General features: G+C 45.2%; 1 protein-coding gene across 3 annotated transcripts in view; it reads left to right on the top strand.

Annotated features, from left to right (window-relative positions):
* The window catches only part of runx2b (RUNX family transcription factor 2b), a 39289-nt gene extending 23592 nt beyond the window's left edge, over window positions 1-15697 (top strand). For 2 of the 3 annotated variants that reach the window (XM_071522237.1, XM_071522238.1), the window contains 3 exons: window positions 9003-9179; window positions 11316-11477; window positions 14431-15697. In XM_071522237.1, the coding sequence (XP_071378338.1) occupies window positions 9003-9179; window positions 11316-11477; window positions 14431-14909 (818 nt within the window). In that variant the 3' untranslated portion in view covers window positions 14910-15697. The remainder of the gene's footprint in view (window positions 1-9002; window positions 9180-11315; window positions 11478-14430) is intronic. The other variant, XM_071522239.1, reaches the window with a different exon arrangement.
* Window positions 15698-20204: the final 4507 nt, after the last annotated feature.

The raw sequence follows: 20204 nt of genomic DNA, 5'->3' as shown, positions 1-20204 counted from the left end.
AGAGGGTACACTGGGTAGCAGAGTGCTAGCATCAGCTCATTTTAATGGGCCATATAAAAACAACTGAGGAGGAAAAAAAAACTTTACTATAGCCGTCAGTGCCAACTGGTCTGGCATGCAGCTGTTTCCCCAACCCTCCTCCCTATTCATAAAAAAAACATATTCTCATCTCATGGCGTCTGAATGAACAATATCACATCACAAACAACCCTCCACCCGCCCCGTCACATATGGCACGAGGACGCACAGAGACACAGAGGAGCCTGGAGACACTGGGATTAGTACCACCATCATTCTCTGCTGTAGGAAACCTGCCCATGGCGCCAGAAATGCCTCGCGCGCACAAAAACACACACGCACACATTCAGCGTTCATTGGCTCATGCACACTGAAACAAAGGCACATGTATGTCCTCAAATGCACGTGTACACACGCACACACACACACACACACACACAGTCGCACCCTGTTTCTCTCTGTCTCGCTCACTCTCTCTCTAGCCATCTTGTTTGATCAAAAGCATTTCCTGTGCATCTGCTGTCCCCCCTCAGATGACTTCCAAACAACTCCTGTTATTTGGTGACGGGCAGATGGGAGTCAGAACGGAATTTGTTTATAAAAGCCGAATTTCGTCTCAACAACAAGTCTGCATTCTTGTCCAAAAAGCCTTACTGGGAGCCTGGACATACGTGAATTGAGGTTAAGTCACTGAATAGACATGCATAAAACCACCTAATCTCAGGTCATGCCATAAGCATGACACTACATTCTGGCATAGTTACGGTACGTCACAGTTTAGCCATCCATTGTTCTTCCCCTCTATCATTTGGCTGCCCCATTTGTGGCGGACTGGAGACAGCTTTAAAAAAAAAATGTGGAGCTGAACTCATTTTCTTTTCAACATCTTCCTTTGCATATTAGACAAGTACTTTCTCAGGACAGTAATTTAGCTAATAAAAAGTATGTCATCATACGTAACCCTTGAACTTCTTTAGTTTGTTGTTAAGTGGTCCGAATTGCAGCGCTGGTGTAATTTACCCCGAAACTACAGCCAGAACACGTCTCCCTCTCAGGGGTCATTAAGCCCAGGTCGGAGGGTGGCAAAACACACATGTGCCCTCTCAACCGCGCCTCTCTCTCTCCTCCGGGCCTCAGCGCAGAGAGCAACCGGCTGTCTCCAAGCTGTGATTCTATCTGTGAACGCTTCATTGACACATGGGGGCTTTGTCGGCCATTACAGCTCTATTTTGTGTTAAACGAGTGGGTAATTAGGAGGCCTGTGGTACACCGGGCCAGGGAGGGGGCCCACAGGGAGGGGTCCGCGGAGACACGCAGAGAAACAACAGTGGGCTGTCTAAGCCTGACATACACTGGCAGTCTGTGTCCCTCCTCTGTAAAAACACTACGTTGTTTCTGGGAAACAAGCTGACAATAAGAGTAGATTTCAACAGGGCCCGGAGACTGGCCGCAATTCAGGGTGTGAAGGGCTATAATTACTCAGTTATCTTAACTACCCAACCACTCTTTATATTTTTATTGATTTTTTTGCACCCCCCTTTCTGATGTTGTTGGGAGTTTTTTAGCCCTGGCCTCTTGTTAATATCTTGCCTCGCTGTGGTTGTCTCATTCAGGAAGGATATTTTGTGTTGGTGTGTTTGATGAGCCTTATGGTAGCCATATGAGTCTTCATGAGGGATGTGACTTCCCCAGTTGTTCCTTATCCAATATCAGCGCGGGAGGAACTAGGTCCTCCGGAGAATAAATGAGGCTCATATCTCTGAACTTTGTAGCTGAGCTGTTGTTCATTAATTGTGCGGTCAGAGTGACTAATATCAGCAAGGCCTACTATAGAGATCTGCGGTATGATTCTCCTCTCCTTCTCCAGAGGCCTATAGTGAGTGTGTGTGTGGGTACGGTGGGTATGGTGAGCGGTTAGTCAGGTCCCTCTGGCCACCGTGTTATTAGCGGGAGGCTAACTCGGTTTCTGTGGCTCTCATTGTGTTTAATCGGTTGACAGCTCTTGGTTACCCTGTGGTTTGCCGCTGCACCAACAGCCCAGCGTGTGTGTGTATGAGCATGTACGTATATCTGTATGTCTATGTCTGCACATGTGCATGTACACGCGTGTTTTTTCATGCATGCGTATATGAATTTATATTATTGCATGTGTGCACAAATCTGTGTATGCGTGTATGTTTATGTGTGTTAGTGTCTGTGTTTTTATGTGTGCGTGCGCGCGTGTGTGTGTGTGTGTGTGTGTGTGTGTGCACCCCCGCGACATGAGTCTCAGAGAGAGTATGTGTTATTGGTGTCATTAGTCTAGTGTAGCAGCAGTGCTGATTTCGAGCAGCGCTAATAGGTCTCATTAAATGTCATTTTGGGCTAATAGACAGGGAGTGGTTGCTTAAACCAATATGCTTTTATAGGAGGTTCTGTCTCCTCTCAGCTGCTCCTGTCGGTGACTGTGGCCAGCTGAGACAAACTTCCTGAGTGATAATAGCCAAGCCGTAATAACACAATATACAAGGCTTTCTGTCCAAACCCACTATTCCCATTACAGTTAATTGGTGACAGACAAACATGGGAGGTGACAAAAACCATTGTGGCGTCACACATATATTGCTGTGGTATATTGCAGTGGTTATGTGTGTGCGTGTGTGAGAGAGAGAGAGTTAATGAATGTGTATGCCCTTGTGCCTGGTGGATAAGTGTGTGTCCCTGAGTGTGTGTGTGTGTGTGTGTGTGTGTGTGTCAGCGGTGGAGGTTAGCGGTCAGACCCCTCTCTGCTCTTGCCGCTGGTGTTTGAAGCCACTGGGTCGGGGTCTGGGCTCAGGGACGAGGTCGGGTTTTTTTGGTTCGGCTTTGGTCGGGGTGTTAACAAGCCTGGTGAAGAGGCCCTGGTTACTTACAGGCCTGCAGACAATATTAGTGGTTCAGGAGACCTGTCTGCCAAGCCAAACTCTTTTGTGACTTAGGTCTCTCTCTCTCTGTCTCTCTCGCGCACACACACACACACATATAGATAACAGCTCATGTAGACACACTTCCCATCCAAACACACACACACATCCACACACGGCTAAACAACCTTATTGTATTAGTACGATGTCAGAAATATTGCCAAAAAGCTACACCTTATTACCGGCACCGCCACTCTTCTTCTACACTGAGCGCTGTTACTCCTTGGAAAAGCATGAGTAAGCGAGGTGCATTCATCAACACGTCTGTCATGATGACACGATCGGGCAATCCACCACCATCTCTAAATAGTGTCATCACATACACATGCCATTACATGCACTCGTAGTGTGGTATTACCTGCTGAATGTCCTGGGCTTGGTTTCCCAAAACAGTCATTGTGCTTTATTTTGCAGTGCAAAGATCCTCAGAGCTCAGATACTTCAGAGATACTAATTGCGTGGTAATATTTAGATAATGGTAGCTGGTTTTCGTAACTCGCCCACTTATGCACAGGGGTGAGGGCCCTTGTTCAAGGGTTTTTCTGGATTATCACACGCTGTCTACGACTACTTGGTGGCTGCCTCAAGAGCATTGTACAAAAAGTAGAACATAGTTTTGTACAAGATCAAAGTTAAAGAGGATTCCAGTCTGCTTTCATGTGTCTAGAGAAGATTCAACACTCTCTCTCTCTCTCTCTCTCTCTCTCTCTCTCTCTCAGACGCACACAGACTCACACACATCTAGTCAGTGGCGTATCTGGCGCAGCCGCTGCCTCATTCAGAGCAGCCTTTAACAATGGGAGCCGGACAAATAAAACTCAACCGAACATCAGGAGGAAAAAAGGAATGAAATGGGGAGGCAGGGAAAAAAAATAGTAAGAGAAGGAAAGCGCAAGAGAAAAAAGACTTCAGGCTAATCCAGAGGCAGTCAGTCAGTTGAATGTCTTGTGAAGTTCCATGAAGAGGTGCCAAGGCTGTGAAACACAAAACAAAATCATTCAGTGGGAGAGAGAGACAGAGAGAGAGACAGCAGAAGAGAGAGGGGAGAGAGAAAGAGAGAGAGACAGAGAGGGAGGCAGAAAGAGAGACAAACAGACCCAGAGAGGGAGAGAGAGAGAGAGAGAGAGAGAGAGACAGCAGTCTCAGGTCATGGGTTGGCCCAGTGCAGCATCAAAACATCTCAGAGGGATTTATTCTACTCTGTTCTGAATCAAAACACTTTAATGTGAGCAAAGAGGTGATGAGGGAGCCTGCCTGACACACACACAAGCCAAACTGTGTGTGTGTGTGTGTGTGTGTGTGTGTGTGTGTCTGCGTTTTTCGTGAAAGTATGTGCAATACTGTATAAGTGCGTATATAATGTGTGTGTTTGTGTTCAATAAATGTATCGCCTATGGGAATCTTTGTGTGTGTGTGTGTGTGTGTGTGTGTGTGTGTGTGTGTGTGTGTGTGTGTGTGTGTGTGTGTGTGTGTGTGTGCCCTTCCCCGGCCTGGCTTGCTTCCTCCAGGCTGGAACGCATGGACCACACAGACGGCTGGCAGCGCTCCACGACAGCCTGGCTCTCTCTCTCGCCCTCTCCCTCTCTCTCTCTCTCTCTCTCTCTCTCCCCTCTGCTCCCGCTCACTCTCTTTCCTCTATCTCTCTCTCTCTCTCTCTCTCTCTCCTCTCTTTCTCTCCCCTCCTCTCTGTCTCCTCTCCCTCTCCTCTCCTCCCCTCCTTTCTCTTTGCTCTCTCCCATTTTTCCCTCTCTCCCCTCCTCATTGTTCCCTCTCCTTTTCTCTCTTCTCTCTCCCCCATTTCTCCCTCTCTGCTCCTCTCTCTCTCTCTCTCTCTCTCTCTCTCTCTCTCTCTCTCCTTATTTCTTCAGACCAGACCCCCATGGTAGACGGGCGTCTGGCTGTCACCCACTCAGCGCTTTTCCTCTCTAGCCACGCTCTGCCAGCTTCAGATTGCCACCTGAAATAATTCATTGTTTCTGACCGCTCACAAAAACAACATGGCCACTGTGAGGGCTCCAAATAAAAAAGTGAAATATGGACCCAGTGTATTCATTCATCGGCTTTACTGGCCGTTCCACCGTGAGATGACTGATACACACACACACACACAGACTGACTGATTCAACCCAGGTTCCGCGAGCATGGGGCTTTCTGAATCAGCCCCAAAGATATATTCATCCAAGCTCACCCAGTGATCATAAACCAGACTGAAGGGCATGGGGGGCATGAGGTGACATCAAATTTATAAATTATCCCATTTATTCAGGATTTTCTGGCTTTCCACTTCTTCCTCACATGTTCCCTAGTCAAGCGGCAGGAGAATTTCCACATGATTTGTCTATAGTGACAGTTGACAGTTAAACTTTTTCACCCTGAACCCAAGTTTGAGAAGTTTAGTCTCACTCTGGAACCCCAAACCCAAATGAAAGTATATTGCTACTCCTGTAATGTGGAGACTCAACACAAGAAGACTGCGGTGCAAACCATAGCTGAAGAAACTAGGCATTTTAGCAGTATCTCAGCTAGTCGTCCATCAAAGATCGCGTCTATATCTGCCATTAATTACGGAGGACTTGCACACTGTTTACCTACTTGCTCTTACTAACTGTTATCAGATCAGGAAAGGCGAGTTGAATCAAGACTTATGTCTCTGTGAAGGCTGAAATAATACTATTCTGGGATCAGTGTGTGAGTGTGTCGTTAGAGATACTATCTATAGAGGTGTTATCTACTGAATATGAATCCATTCGAGTGAGTGTGTGTGTGTGTATGTGTGTGAGCCTGTGTGCGCATATGCAAGTGTGCATGCGTGTGTGTGTGTTAGTGTGTGTGTGTGTGTGTGTGCATATATGCATGTGCATACATGTGTCTGCATGTGTCCATTATTGTGGGTGTGTATATGTGTGTGTGAGTTGCTCACATCTGGTCTGAATCTGTCCATGTTTCCGGCTGCTGGCTGGGCAGGGAAGTGGCAGGCGCTATCGAAAATCTCCGCTGTTTTCACAGGGATGATGGGAATCTCAGGGACTTTCCCTACGGCAGTGAAATCATCCGCCTTTCCCGCTCCTTTAAATACCCCGGCTCATTCCTCCGCCCTGCTAGGGTTCCGATAAAACAGCTGAGACGTCTTGTGTTTGGCAACAGTTGTCGTCTAAAAGGTGTAATTAGCTCATGAAAAACTGTATTTACTGTCAAGGCCGCTAAACTAATGGACTTGAGGTCTGGCTGTTTGGAGTGTAAATTGGACCTTAATATGGTGGTTGACATGCTGCATTCCTATACCAGAGAAATGCGTAGGTTTCCTTACTCTGGGTTACATCCATAGGTTTCTTTACGCTTTGGTAGCCCAGAGTGGAAGCTGAGGGTTTCTGAAAGTACAAAACAAGAGTTTGTGAAAATGCCGTTGTGAAATAAATCCTTGCGAATTCTCCAAAATGTCTCAGCGGTGACAGAGAGCATCAGAATAACGACTCTGGACTCAGTCTCTGGCTTCTCAGGCAGATCGAATTTGTCTTTATCTCCTTAAATATACATGTAGTATTTTTAAGGAAATCTGTATTTTGGGGGCTTCCTCAAGGGTGTCGAAATCCAAAACGCGGCCCTAACTATTTCACCATTCGCTGTACTACAGGGAGGATCCTGTAGCCCTGTGCTCAGCACTCTTCGCAGAGATGTCTCCTGACTGGTGCAGCCCATCCAGAGCTCTTAATTTACTGGTCATCAGGGTCTCTTCCTCTTGCTGCGCCTCCTCCCCTCGTGTCTGTCCCCCTCTGTCTCCCCCGTCAGTCTCGCCCTCATCTCCCATCGTCTCCCGTGCTATTTATTCCCATCGCTAGGAAACGACTGTGCACAAAGCCTGCACTGTGTCCCGTGGCTTTTTTAGAATAGAAATTCAGTCTGTTGCAAATGGAAACGCTATGATTGACTGGGCACTGCCTGCACAGAGAGAAATGAGGAATGCCAGGAAGAGGCACAAATTATCCACAGCAATGATGGAGAAATATTATTAATGAAATATAGATGTGAATTATGTTCTAAAACAAGCTCTCTGGTCATATGGCTGCGGTTTTCAAACAGCAGATATTTTTCACGTTCCAAAGCGACCATGTGAAGGAGGCTGATGATGAGATTGTGTGTTTATTTTGAACTGGTTGGTGCCAGTCCAGTAACGTCATTCTGATGAAAGTCATGGTTTGTCACTGGCCTGTTTGCAACCATTCTAAGCTAGGAGAGCTTAAGCTAGGAAAATACTTACACTATACAATACAATACAATGCTAGATATTGACATTGCAAACAACGGCTTCAGAATGCATCCCTTTGTTGTGAAGGGTCAGATAGTTTAATATTACTGTTTATGAGGTTGATTTTTTTTCACAATTGCAATAGTAAAAAAAAAATGCTACAGTGAAAACAAGGCGGTTGTTTCATGTCACCTTTGATCTTTGTTGTGGTGCTTCATTTATGCAAATTATTGTATGATTCATCTTAACCTCTGTCATTAATTCTTAATTAACTAGACTCTGAGTCATCTTATTCTACCTCCTCTTGTCTTCCTCCTCTCCTCCCCTCTCCTCTCCTCCCCTCTCCTCTCCTCGCGTCTCCTCTCCTCTCCTCTCCTCGCGTCTCCTCTCCTCCCCTCGCGTCTCCTCTCCTCTCCTCCCCTGCCCTCTCCTCTCTTCATACCCACCCAGTGCTCGGGTTAGTGCCAGGCCTTTGTTCCCAGCCCAGGCAGCAGGCAGGTTGGACAGGATTCTGAAGTAGCTAGCTGTTTCTGCGTGGGCCAGCTGGAGTCCTGCCAAGCACAGCAGGAGTTTCTACTCTCCTCTGTTTGATATTTACTTTACCGCCTTTACAGGGGAACCAGTGCGGGACCAGACAGACACACTGACACAGACCCGCGTCAGTAGTTAAAAGGACTGTGTGCGCATAGGCGTCTCTTTCTACCCCACCTTTGCTAAACTCTATAGTCTACACCTGGGCTCCCAGGAAAGATTTGTTGTGGTTCCCACTACAGGGCCAGTGGGGTTTATGGGGTAGGGTTGCTGGGATAGAGATGGGCTGGCCCAGACAGAGCAAGTGAGACATTGTGTTGTGTGTGTTTGCGTGCGCACATTATGTATTTGCATGTGCGTGTAGGTGTATATCGCAGGAGTAGGAGCCAGTATAGAGTTACCGACCTGAAAGAGGGATGAGAGTAGAATCATGGATATAAAGGATGTAAAATTATCAGCAGAGGAATGCTGGAAAAAGAACAGGCACAATATATTTGGCATAGGTTACGGCTCCTGTGGGGATAATGGGGCGATGGCGTGAGAGCCGGTGTTTACCTGAGGAAGAAGACTCTCTCTCTCTCTCTCTCGCTCTCTCTCTGTCTCCCAGGCAGGGTGATGCTGGACAAGTGCCTAGCTCCAAGTCTTTGTTGCTAGCAGGATATAGCATCCCCTTCCCAGTGAGAAGCCTCTTTAGCTCCCAGCGGAGATCCTCTTTGTGTTGGAGTACAAACTGTGTTTACCAAGCGAGGCACGGCACGGCACACAGAAGAACTGACTCAAATGTACAATAGATGGGATAACTAGGCTATGCCAAGTTAACAGCAAACAAACAGACATCATGAGTCAGCTGCAGAACTGAATGTTGATAGTGAATCATTCGTTTTGCATACCCACTTATTCTTATTCAGGATTGCCAATCCATCAAAGGGCTAAAACATAGACAAACATGCTCACAGGCAATTTAGAGTCTCTAATCCACTTGACTTGCATGTCTTTGGACTGTGGGAGGAAACCCACACAAACACGCAAACTCCACACAGAAAGGACCAGGGCCAAGATTCAACCCCAGGACCTTCTTGCTGTTAGGCGACAGTACTAACCACTGAGTCACCGTGCCGCCCCAGTGTCATCTTACATCGATGAAAATGTTGTACAACAGCATATTACAGTATGAATTCTGGAATCCCACCAATAACTGGTGAAACTCTGCAGTGAGGAAAAGCTGTTTTGTAGGCGGTCGAGGGCTGACATGCAGTGTGTGTCCGCAGGGCATCGTCAGAAGCTCGAGGATCCCCCCAAAACAGGCCTGTTCTCAGACCGCCTCAGTGAGCTGGAGAGGATACGCCAGACCACCATGAGGGTGACTGTGCCCACTCAAGCCCCCCGGCCGACCCTCAACGCTGGGCCCAACTCCTTCAACCCACAGGGACAGACGCAGATAACAGGTGAGGCTCCCAAACGCAGCTTTTACCTGAGACACATTACGAATTCAAACAAGGGGCGTCCTGGTGGCTCAGTTGGTCTTACTTCTCTCTCTTTCTCCCGTCTTTCCTGTCTTTCTCTGCTGTTTCTATCAAAAACTAATCTTAAGAAATTAATAAATTCAAAAAGTGTAGCCTTAATACTACTGCTTTGTTTTCACTGTCCCATTTACAACTATATTGCAACAGATAGGTAGCAGCGTGGTGTAGTGAGTAGGGAGACTTGAGAGCAGGTTCAAGCCCGATGACAGCAAGCACCCGCCCTGCTGAAGTGTCCTTGAGCAAGACACTGAATCCCTACCAGCTCCAGGATGGCTTCTCTATAGCTGACCGTGACCTCTGACCTCCCTGTGGAGGGGCCCATGGAAGAGAGAATTCCTCCTTCTGGGATCAATATGGTATCACAAGAAGAGATTATATGGTTAGGAGTTGATAGTGCTTCATAAATGGAAGTTGCCTCCAACACTTTAATCAAAGTGCTGCACCCTTGTTGAGGAGAGTCAGGTAGTTTATTTTGCTATAGGTTTATATTGCAAAATGCTTTTACTGCATAACCATTTGCAGTAAAATCAATTCCCACACTGGAAACACAGCCCATTTCAGCTATCAGGAATGTCATAAAGTGATACCGATACCTGTATATCATTTACCTTTACTGCATATATAACAATAACTGAATGTGTATTCCCCTTATATTCTATTTACTTTGCATCCAAAATCAAAATGAGTTGTGGGCCCTTTCTGCTGGGTTGCCATGTGATGTTTTAATGAGCCTGGATCCAAGGATAAGAGATACTTAAATCCAAGGATGTAAAGGTTTTTTTTTTTTAAATGCTGCTACAGATGGTGTTTTGGCATTTTTGTTTTGTTTTTTCACTACATGCCTCCTGCATCCAAGAGTAATTAATTAGAAAATCCTAACACATCAGTAGTAGAGAATAGATTTAGGATGGCGGAAAACATCTGCGATTACCACCACTCTGTTTCCATTAAATGTGCGGTACTGATCAGAACAATGTCCTATAGGGTATCAGTGAATGAGTCAGTGCAGGCTGAGCCACAGACTGAGCAAGGGAACGTTTACATAAGGTGAAATGTCATACCCCAACGGGAGCCATGTGCACATCCTGACAGGACCATTGGTTGTGCCACAGAACAGCCAGCGCAGTATGTTAGATTGCCTCTGGGATCATCTGTCTCTCTCTAGATCTATCAATCTACATCCTAGAAGGTAACACCATCTCTCACGCCTTGGGATGTCTGCTACCTGATCACCCGCGCCTCTGCAGGCTCGTCACAGCTCGTCATTTAGCTCTTAGTTACTCTCTGGCATTGCTTTGTAGTGTTACTTAGTGGATCATTTGAGGCTTGGTTAAGCAGATATCTCTGTAGCAGTGTAGCTGGGAGTAGAGTAAATTATAGACCGGAATGGACATTTATTCCGTGTGAGTGAACTGCTATTCGAGTGTAAATATTTTGAGGTCAAGCCTGAATTCTATACCCAAGGGCAGTGTTAGTTACCGGAGACCGTAAATAACATTAAAACATTTCATCGCGAAATGTCATCATAAAACATCACAATCACAACTGCAGTTATACAATCTTACTGTTTTTCAAACGTATTTAATGCGAAATACTCTGTTGGAGCGCAGACACGTTGTTAAAGTGCGTGTGGCAGTTATTTTCTTGTGTGTCTGCTGGTGTGTTTACACCCTGGGTGTGTGCCAGCAAGGCTCTCTGTGCCTCAGCTGCAGCACAATGTTTTATAAGGCAAACAGGAAGATCTTCTCTTCAAAGGTAAACATTAGATGTGTCATTACGGAGGATGTTGCATAAGAGGCCCAACTGATACTTACCTCTAAACACAAGCACAGAGGCACACTGACAGAATAAGACACTAACAACGTCTAGAATTGTCTTTAACACTATTGTCGATTGCTATCCATTTCAGTGACCTGTCAATGAATTGGAACATTTGAACCGCACTAGTACCAAGCTGGGGTTGCTCAGTTGACACTCCACGGCTAATCATTCTTTCTCTTTCTGTCTCTCTTTCTGTCTGTCTGTCTCGTTCTCCCTCTCTCTCTCCCTCCCCACCAGACCCACGTCAGTCCCAGTCCTCTCCTCCCTGGTCGTACGAACAGACGTACCCGTCCTACCTGAGTCCCATGGCATCCCCCTCGGTCCACTCCACCACCCCCCTCTCCTCCAGCCGAGCCACGGGCCTGCCTGCCATCAGTGATGTACCTAGACGCTTACCAGGTAGGCCCACTGCTCTACACACTATACAGTGCATATACTTTTGACCCACCTGACCTACTGTCTTTATTGTCTCGAGGGACAATAAAGATCTGAACTGAACTGTGTGAAACCACCTAGTCTTCCATCACAACTGCCCAATCTGCTGCTGGTATCACAAAGACTCTTACGCACATTTTCTTATGTGAGAGAAGCAGGGAAGGAGAGAGAGACAAACACACTCACACACAATCACACACACAGACAAAAACAGAAACATTAACAAAAACTAGTTCTTTGTACTGTAAACCGTGTGCAAAAAAAAACTTGTATATGCTACTATTTGCCAGAGACTAATACAGGTCTGTTTAGCCGCAGTGAGCTGCTATTAGCTCATTCTCAAATGAACGTGAGGAATGAGGCATGTTGTCAGAGTTTGACTGCCTCACCAAAGAGCGGTTTGGATGGCTTTTTTTAAACAGTGGAAAAAAACGATTGTTTCCTTTTTTCCTCGCTCCAAGCCTTTGATCCCAGAGGAGTATGGGTAATAACAGGCCCAGGGATAATAACAGGCTCGTGACTGACAAATAAAGTGTCTTTATAGCGATACGCCACTCTCACAAGGCATTCTGGGTAATCGCATTAACCAGCCTCTTCGCCATAACAGCAGCATCTGTGTTCCAATTTGTCTCTTTTCCCCCCAATGTGAGCGCTCCTTTAAAATCCCTAAATGTGGCCAGACAAGTTTTCTCCCCCATACACCTGTTTGACTCGCTGCCATATGATTTTTTTTTTTCTACCCTGCATTTTTTTTTTCCTCTGTTTCCTTGTACTAATGCACTACACCCTAATTCCTCCTCCGTGTGCCCGGAGCAAGGGTGAGTGATTAAGAGACGCAGCAGTGTGACTGTGCATTAGACGGTTTAAAATCCAGCCAGCTGCCTTGTCAACTTTGATTAACTTGGTCTTTCCCTTCAGCTTTCATCTCGTGAGCGTCAGGCTTTGTTCTCAAAGTGACACACATGCACATTTGAGCGTGCACGTGTACACACACACAAGCACAGGCGCAACTCCCCCACCCACTCGCACACCTCTAGCGCTTAATGCCTCCTAAGTGATGTGACTAAGGCTCTCAGATCTCTGGAGATCATGTTGACACCTCGCCAGGCTACACTAGCAGTACCTGTAACAGTATCCAGCCAAAGAACATACCGACAAGTACAAGCAGAAGCCGATATGTATGCTACACTGCAAATTCTGCACACTGCATTTCGCCCCGGCCCGCCCCTCCAACCCCCACACACACCTTCCTCGCACAACACAACCCGCGTGTTGAAATGTTACAGTTGGTAGGAGCCCGTTCCAAAAGTTCATCAGTCAAGTCAAACACCGAATTCGGAAGTGACGCTCAAGAGTTTGGGTTTGTAAAATACTTCCAAATATTTAGACAATGTGAGACTCTGGTTTCATTTAAACTAATGAAGCTTGATCTGGCTCATCATCACAGGGCCCCTTTGTGCACTAAAATAGGTCCAAATGTTAAAAGCAGGAGTCAGGAGTTTATTGAACAACGGCATTCACTTCTGAGATCACACTGCTCCTCCACGGCAGAGACAATCACCTACTATTTTGTATAAAAATCAAACAGATCTTGTGGAGAGAGGAAGTTTAAAGGCCTTAATTGGCAGCATATGCTATCTGACGCTAGCGACAAACCCGGCTTCGCAATTTCTCCCTGCACATAAACACTGCCCCCCCTCCACCCCCCCTTCACCCCCCCTCCTCTCCCCTCCCCGCCACCCCCGTCCTCTCACAGCAGACATGGTGACACGGAAGACGCCTAGTGATTTATGATAAGAGCGCCATGGCTGGACTAAACCACTGAGAGGAGACAGGGGGAGGGAGTGTGAGAGGGGAGGACCTCCTATTCTCCTTAAACTCTGCGCCCAGCGCGATGCTCGCCGCAGCCAGTTAGTGGTTTTTGGGTATTTTTTAGGGATGAAGCGAAGAGAGGAACGGAGGGAGAGATGGAGCAGCTTTTTCTCAGCTCTCTCTCTCTCTCGCTCTCTCTTGCTCTCTCTCTCTCAATAGCATACACACACGCGCACACGGACACACACACACACACACACACATACACATACATACACACACACACTGGAGCCGATGGGAGGCGAGGAGAGGAGCCACATCAGAGCTCAGCCCTGCCTCATTATGGATCTCATGGAAACTGTTTCTGCTCAAAGTGTTTCCACATGTGCAGCTCCTGATTCATCCCAACTGCTTTTTTATGTGCATACAGTATTCACACACATACACCCCCCACACACATATACGCACGGTTGCGCACACGCACACACATATACACACACATTTGCATGCATAAACAATCATACAGATACACATAAACATGCGCCAACACACACATACGGTTATAAATATGCAGAAGTGTAAACATATTAACGCGTATGCACGCTTAGGACTTCACTGATGTGCTTGCTAATTTTATCAAAACTCAGAAGGAGAAGTGAAAAACAGCACTGGACTTGATGAATACACTGAAATTTTTAGATAAATGCTGCTCCATAACTGTGCCCGCAAAATCCATTATCCAAAGTCTTTTCCTAATTGTTTAACACACAGTTGGAAATATCTGGCTTGAAATATCTGGCTTTCGTGCTCGCTGCTATACAATTCAGTTTACTACTGTTTGGTGTCCCAAGGGACTTATTCGTTAAATTCGATTACTGTACAAGACAAAGTATTTTGTTCGAGTCCAAAGCCACATCTCACATGATCAAGACTGACAAACTGGTAGAAAGAATTAAAATGGAATTGTCGTAATGATTTAGGCTTACATGATGATATCTACTATACTGTCTTAGGGAATACTAAACAAATGAATGTGTGTGTGTGTGTGTGTGTGTGTGTGTGTGTGTGTGTGTATGTGTGTGTGTGTGTGTACATCTGTCCTTAGGTTCGTCTGACCTGAGCCCGTTCCCCGGTCAGTTTGAGCGTCAGTTCCCGGGCCTCTCCTCCCTGACGGAGAGTCGTTTCTCCAGCCCCCGGATGCACTACCCAGCCACCTTCACCTACACCCCGCCCGTCACCTCCGCCATGTCGCTGGGCAGCGCCCATTACCACACCTACCTTCCCCCTCCCTACCCCGGCTCCACCCAGAGCCAGAGTGGACCCTTCCAGACCAGCAGCACGCCCTATCTCTACTACGGCGCTTCCTCCGGCTCCTACCAGTTCTCCATGGTTCCTGGCGGGGATCGCTCGCCCTCCCGGATGATACCGCCTTGCACTAGCGCCTCGACAGGCAGCTCCCTGGTGAATCCCAACCTGCCCAGCCAGACGGAGGGCGGGGTGGAGGGCGACGGGAGCCACAGTAACTCCCCCACCGTACTCAACCCCGGAGGGCGCATGGATGAGGCCGTCTGGAGGCCGTACTGAAGAAGACCGGAGGCGGAAACAAGAAGTCAACTGATGTCATGGTTTGAAAGCACAAAACCTTTTTTTTGAAAAGGGGAATTTTGAGCTATCATCAGCAAAGAACTGTCTCTCCCTTTTGCTTGGAAATTAAGGTTGAGATAAAAAAAAAAAAGACCAGACTTGTATGGACTTGACTTCCTGGAATGTGTTTTGACCAAGGCACTACAAAGGGAGTTATTCTCACAGCAATAATGAGAAAGACACTAGACAATTTTGGTTTACTAGGCCCAAGTGGATAAGACATTATTTCTGTTTTATTATAATCCACAAGCTAAGGGATGCTTCACAATATTTGTAAAAGACTGCCTCTTTTGTATAGTGTTTGTATTTCTATAAGGCTTTTTGCAGAGCATGTTTTTGTACTACGACAATATCAAGATGCAAGTTGAGCACTGAGTAGCAAGTGATGAGAGTAACGCGTATGTTACCTTAAGTGGTATGAACAGTAAATTTGCTTCAAACCAATTAATTTAACTTGTATATTGTGGGTGAAACGTTGATGTAGATTGAGGCGTTTTCTTAGGAGTTTTAACTTATAAAGCCATAAATTATGTATTGTATTTGAAACTTGAGTCGAAGAAGTGTAATCTGAATATTTTTGATGCATCTATATGACTAAGTTTAAATTAATTTTTGATAGGTAATTTAAAGAGTGAGAGGTTTAATTTTTTAGTACCCAAAGATTTAAATTGTTTGGAATATGAAATGTAATTTCCAAAGAGTATTGCAACATGTTTCTTCTGGTATAACTTTCAGTTTAACTGCTCCACACATTAAGCGTCCAACATCCTTGCTAGGCGTTGACACACATTTGGCTTGGAATTAAACCTTCGGTATTTATTGAGCAATAACTTGTATTGTGCCTCTTGGCAACATACCATGAAAGAGCACTTCAATGGGGAAAATAATTATCCCATGGGGAAATTCTATTCATCTTGATTTCTCTAGTTTGTCTATTCTGACATGCACACAGATACAAGTTTTATATATATATATGTGTATTTTCATGTGCAGTCCGAATAAGAAGCTTTGTGGTACAAATTATCATAGATTCATACACAGATTGACATGTAGCCCAAAGATGATTATGGTGGTGCCATGCCTAGTGGTGTTCTGCACTCCAAAGTAGCGGGTCAAACCTCAAGGTTCAGTTATTTTATGATACATGACCTCCTCAGGACTGGAATAATCCTTGGGTGATCTGAAGTCCCACAGGCTTGTTATATCTGCACTATGTCCTTTTCATAACCGATGCAGCTGAATGCTCTGTCAGATTATGGGGAAAACATCCCAAGGCTATTATAGCTTTCATATCATGTGTAAAAGATGGCTTTCAAAAAGTTTGTCTTAGTGTCTGACACTTACGAGTACAGTTTTTTGTATTTTTCTCTTTCAGTCTCTCTGAGTTTGAAAAGGAAATATCCCATCACAGTTAAAGACAATAGAGACTGTGACGCTCCTTCCGACATTTATTTATTTTCCATTTTCTGCTTTTGGTGTCATGGTTTACCGAAAAGGGTCATACCTTCTCACTGCCTAGTGTCATAAACTATTAGGATGATTCTAGCATTGTGGCACCAGGCCGAGAGGAGTTCAGATATTTCCAATTTGCAATTACAACTTTGTGAGATTTAAAAATGCAAAAGAAAATGTTGGAGTAAAAAAAAAAAGTGCACAAACAAGGTGATTGGATGCAGCTGCTGGCAGCAAACTGGTAACCGAAAAATATGGGAGACTTGTGTATGTTTGTTTCATAAAGCACTTATTTCTTGTTTTATTTCTAGCAGCACTTGCGGCTGGCTGCCAGCAGGGCAGTGGTTTTGGTCCTCAGTGCAGTTGTAACGCCACTGGAGTCACACACACACACACACACACACACACACACACACATACACACACAATGGATAACACTTGGCTAAACAGGCCATTTACATTGGAGTTGAATCTGATCTCATAAGGCAGTTGGCATTTGTTTGAAAAAAACATTTTTGTGCTTTTATACAATATGATATTCAGTGCATGTAGGTAATATAATAACCCAATTTTAAAAAGCTGAGAAAAACATGGCCCTGTCCAAGGATCAAACTTCAAACTTTTCATTGAAGGTTTGCACGCAGTGCCTCTCTTCCACTCTGCAGAGGATGGTCTGAACTCGGCTAATGGAATTGAACATGTCACACTACATTTCCCCTACTGCTTCAGCCCAAAGGAAAAGCATTTTTGCTATTATAGTGTAACACGAGAAAGCAAATAAAAAATCTATTAGATTGTTACAGCTATAGCTTTTTACCAATCACAAATTTATTCAGTGTCTCCACGGTAACTATGCACATCTGTTGGAATTTATTTCATCTCCTTTTTGTCTTTCCAGAGTTTGAACAGGAAATGGTATTTTAAGACTGTTTACACATCAATGCAGCACTGACATCCCATTATGTCCTCATCTGCTTTTGTTTGTGTTCGTTTCGAATTTTTTTTTTTTTTTACATAAAACAAGATACTTTTGCCCTTGGGTGAATATTGCTTACAAACATCATCAAAGATGCTGACCTTGTATTATTTAATGATCCAACATGTATGATATCCAGGAACCGTACTTTACCCCGCTCTTATGTAAACTTCTTTACTTGTTATGTCTATTGTTATGCTTCTTCTCTCATGAACACTTGTCAGGAAATATAAACTAATGGAGCCTCCATTAGATTTTGCTGGTACGTTTCATTTCTCAAAGGTCATTGGGCGGGAGTGGGTTTGATCAAAAGGGACAAACAACCTGACAACAGTGAGTGAAATTGGCATTGTGATTGTACATTTTGTTTATGTTTTAAGAATAAAAGAGGAATTTTGTTACGTAATTTTTCCTCTTTATCTCCTGTTTCCACTGACTGTTTCACTGAATCGGCCACACACTCTACCTCCTCATCATCATCTTCCATATGTATAGTCAGTGTTAGGGTTGAGGGTATATACATGCATATAGAGCTTATCCACCACTTTTTCCTGGGTATTTAGATTCCCCTGTCAACCTAATTGCCATTGTAAAATATAGGACCACCACTGCACCACTGACTCATTTAATTCTTGCTCATGTTACTGAAAGACAAAACTCGAGGAACATTTAGCATAACATAACATAATAACAACTGCAGTTACGCTTGTTTAATCCTCTCTAAAGCAGTTAACGAGCAGATCTCCAAGGGTGTTGCACATAAGAAGCACATTTAGCAGTGTCATCCCTGGTCTGCCGCTCAGTCTGCACCAACATTGTCTTTGGACAGGGAGTAAGGCGGGCTGGGGCCCATGCACTCAACCAGACTACTACTGCTACTGCCACTGCCATGGCTTTGTTTCAAAGGTACAGTGGGAAACCAGAGAGAGGGAGACAGGAACAGAGACAGGGAGAACCAGGGAAGCTGTTTTACATTATTCCAAGACATAACAGAGCCAATCTTAAGTGTGCGCACACACACGTACACACACAGAAAGGGAGAGAGAGAGCGAGAGAGAGGGAGAGCTCCACCATCCCATGTGTTTTTTAGGTTCAGATTGGGAACATTCTCGGGATTTCCCTGAATATAGATTGCGTGGAAAAAGCTCCTGTTGGTTTCAGGTTCACATTCCCAGCGTTCTCAGCCATGTCTAGCAATTATAATAATGAACTCCGGAGGAGCAACGGGACCCAGACACCCAGAGAAATTAGCATAATGTCCCGCATGCACGGGAGAGACAGCAGCACCGAGACAGACTCATTTAAGAAGGTTGGTATCGAGTTTTTACTCCTCTGTTAAATTTGGTGGTTGAACATTGATGTATCGCTGAGTTTTATACCAGGTTGTAAGTAGTTTTGCAGCAGCACAAAGCAGACTGTGCATGTGCAAACCCTTATATTATGCAATTGTCGTGCAATCAACAGAGTGAGTACAAACAGGAGTTTATGAGGGGCCAATACGACTCCATTCAGTTGGTTTGCAGGCACACACACACACACACACACACACACACACACACACACACACAGCTGACAGCCCAATACAAACTGTTTACTTGACCTCTACAAATGTTTCAGAGGAGCAGCTCAGGCGGGAAGTGGTCCTCTAGGGCCCCATACAGAGCTGTATATCTCTCCCTATGTTTCCGTCTCCACTAACAGGGTCGAGGACTGTGTGTGTGTTTCCCCCGCTCTTTTCTGCTCTTAAACAGGAATGCCTGCATCTTGATTTCTCATTTGGGCTGAGATAAGCCCAGGGCAGGGGCTCTACAGTGTGGGGTTGGACTATCGGATCAGCATGAAATCCTGACCTCCCTGAACCTCTCTGATCTGATGTCATCTGAGCTTAATTCTCACTCTCCGCTCTGGCCAATGGCAAAGGCCCAGCTTAGTGTCTTAGAGGTAGACAGTCTTTGAGATCAGCTCATGCCCACCAAAAAATACACAAAATTGATCTTAATTTGATCTGAGTGTAATTGAGCAACCCTATCCTTGTCCAGGAGAATTTCAAACTGAGTCAACAATAACTGTGTACTTTGGCGCACTCTAGTGGCTTTTTATTTAACCTCAGGGACCGGGGTGGGAGGCCCACCCATATGGTCCTCCATACAGCCAAAGGCAGGCTGGATGTGGCCAAACTAGTCCTTATTATATTGGTGGTACTTCAAAACCTACAAATGTTCCATCACCCCATCTTGTGTCACTGCAGACTTCAGTCTAGTTTTTCACTCTTGCAGTAACGGGCTGTAAACGATGACTTGTCTTTTGACCTGTAATAAAAGAAATGATCAATTGGCAGCCGAGTTGCATTCAGGCAGCAGACCAGAGCCTCATAGACATGGAGGGTCAATGCTGTAAGACAGTCTGACATTCTGCACCGAAATCCATTCATCACTAGATTAAAGCATGCCTGTGTCTTTAGCCTGCTTTGGAAACATTTGATTCCATGAATCCATTTTCTGCTAAGTGAAATGCAACTCACAGAAAAGTGCACTTATGAAACATAAAATGCCTAGATTTAATGCGTTCTGCCAGTTCAGATTATGCAATATGATACTGGCCACACTGCCTGAAAAAAGGAATTACTGTGAAAATGCAAGTGTCAGGACCATGGACAGCGACCAAACACACAAACAAAAGGCCTCTTTGTCCAAGGGCTCCGCTTCATGCCAATGTTTCAAATTATACACCATCTCAACTGTCAAAAAATGGCAAACTGTTGCAGCATAACTGAGTGTACAGAACATAAGACAGGATAAACCTCAGTT

The sequence above is a fragment of the Centroberyx affinis genome, unplaced genomic scaffold (genome assembly GCF_046629955.1).
Source record: "Centroberyx affinis isolate AG114_WGS23_722 - 3 ecotype Tasmania unplaced genomic scaffold, CSIRO-AGI_Caff_v1 ptg000969l_1, whole genome shotgun sequence".
NCBI classification, from domain to species: domain Eukaryota; kingdom Metazoa; phylum Chordata; class Actinopteri; order Beryciformes; family Berycidae; genus Centroberyx; species Centroberyx affinis.
Note: the sequence above shows the minus strand (reverse complement) of the source record. Positions and strands in the feature narration are given on the sequence as shown.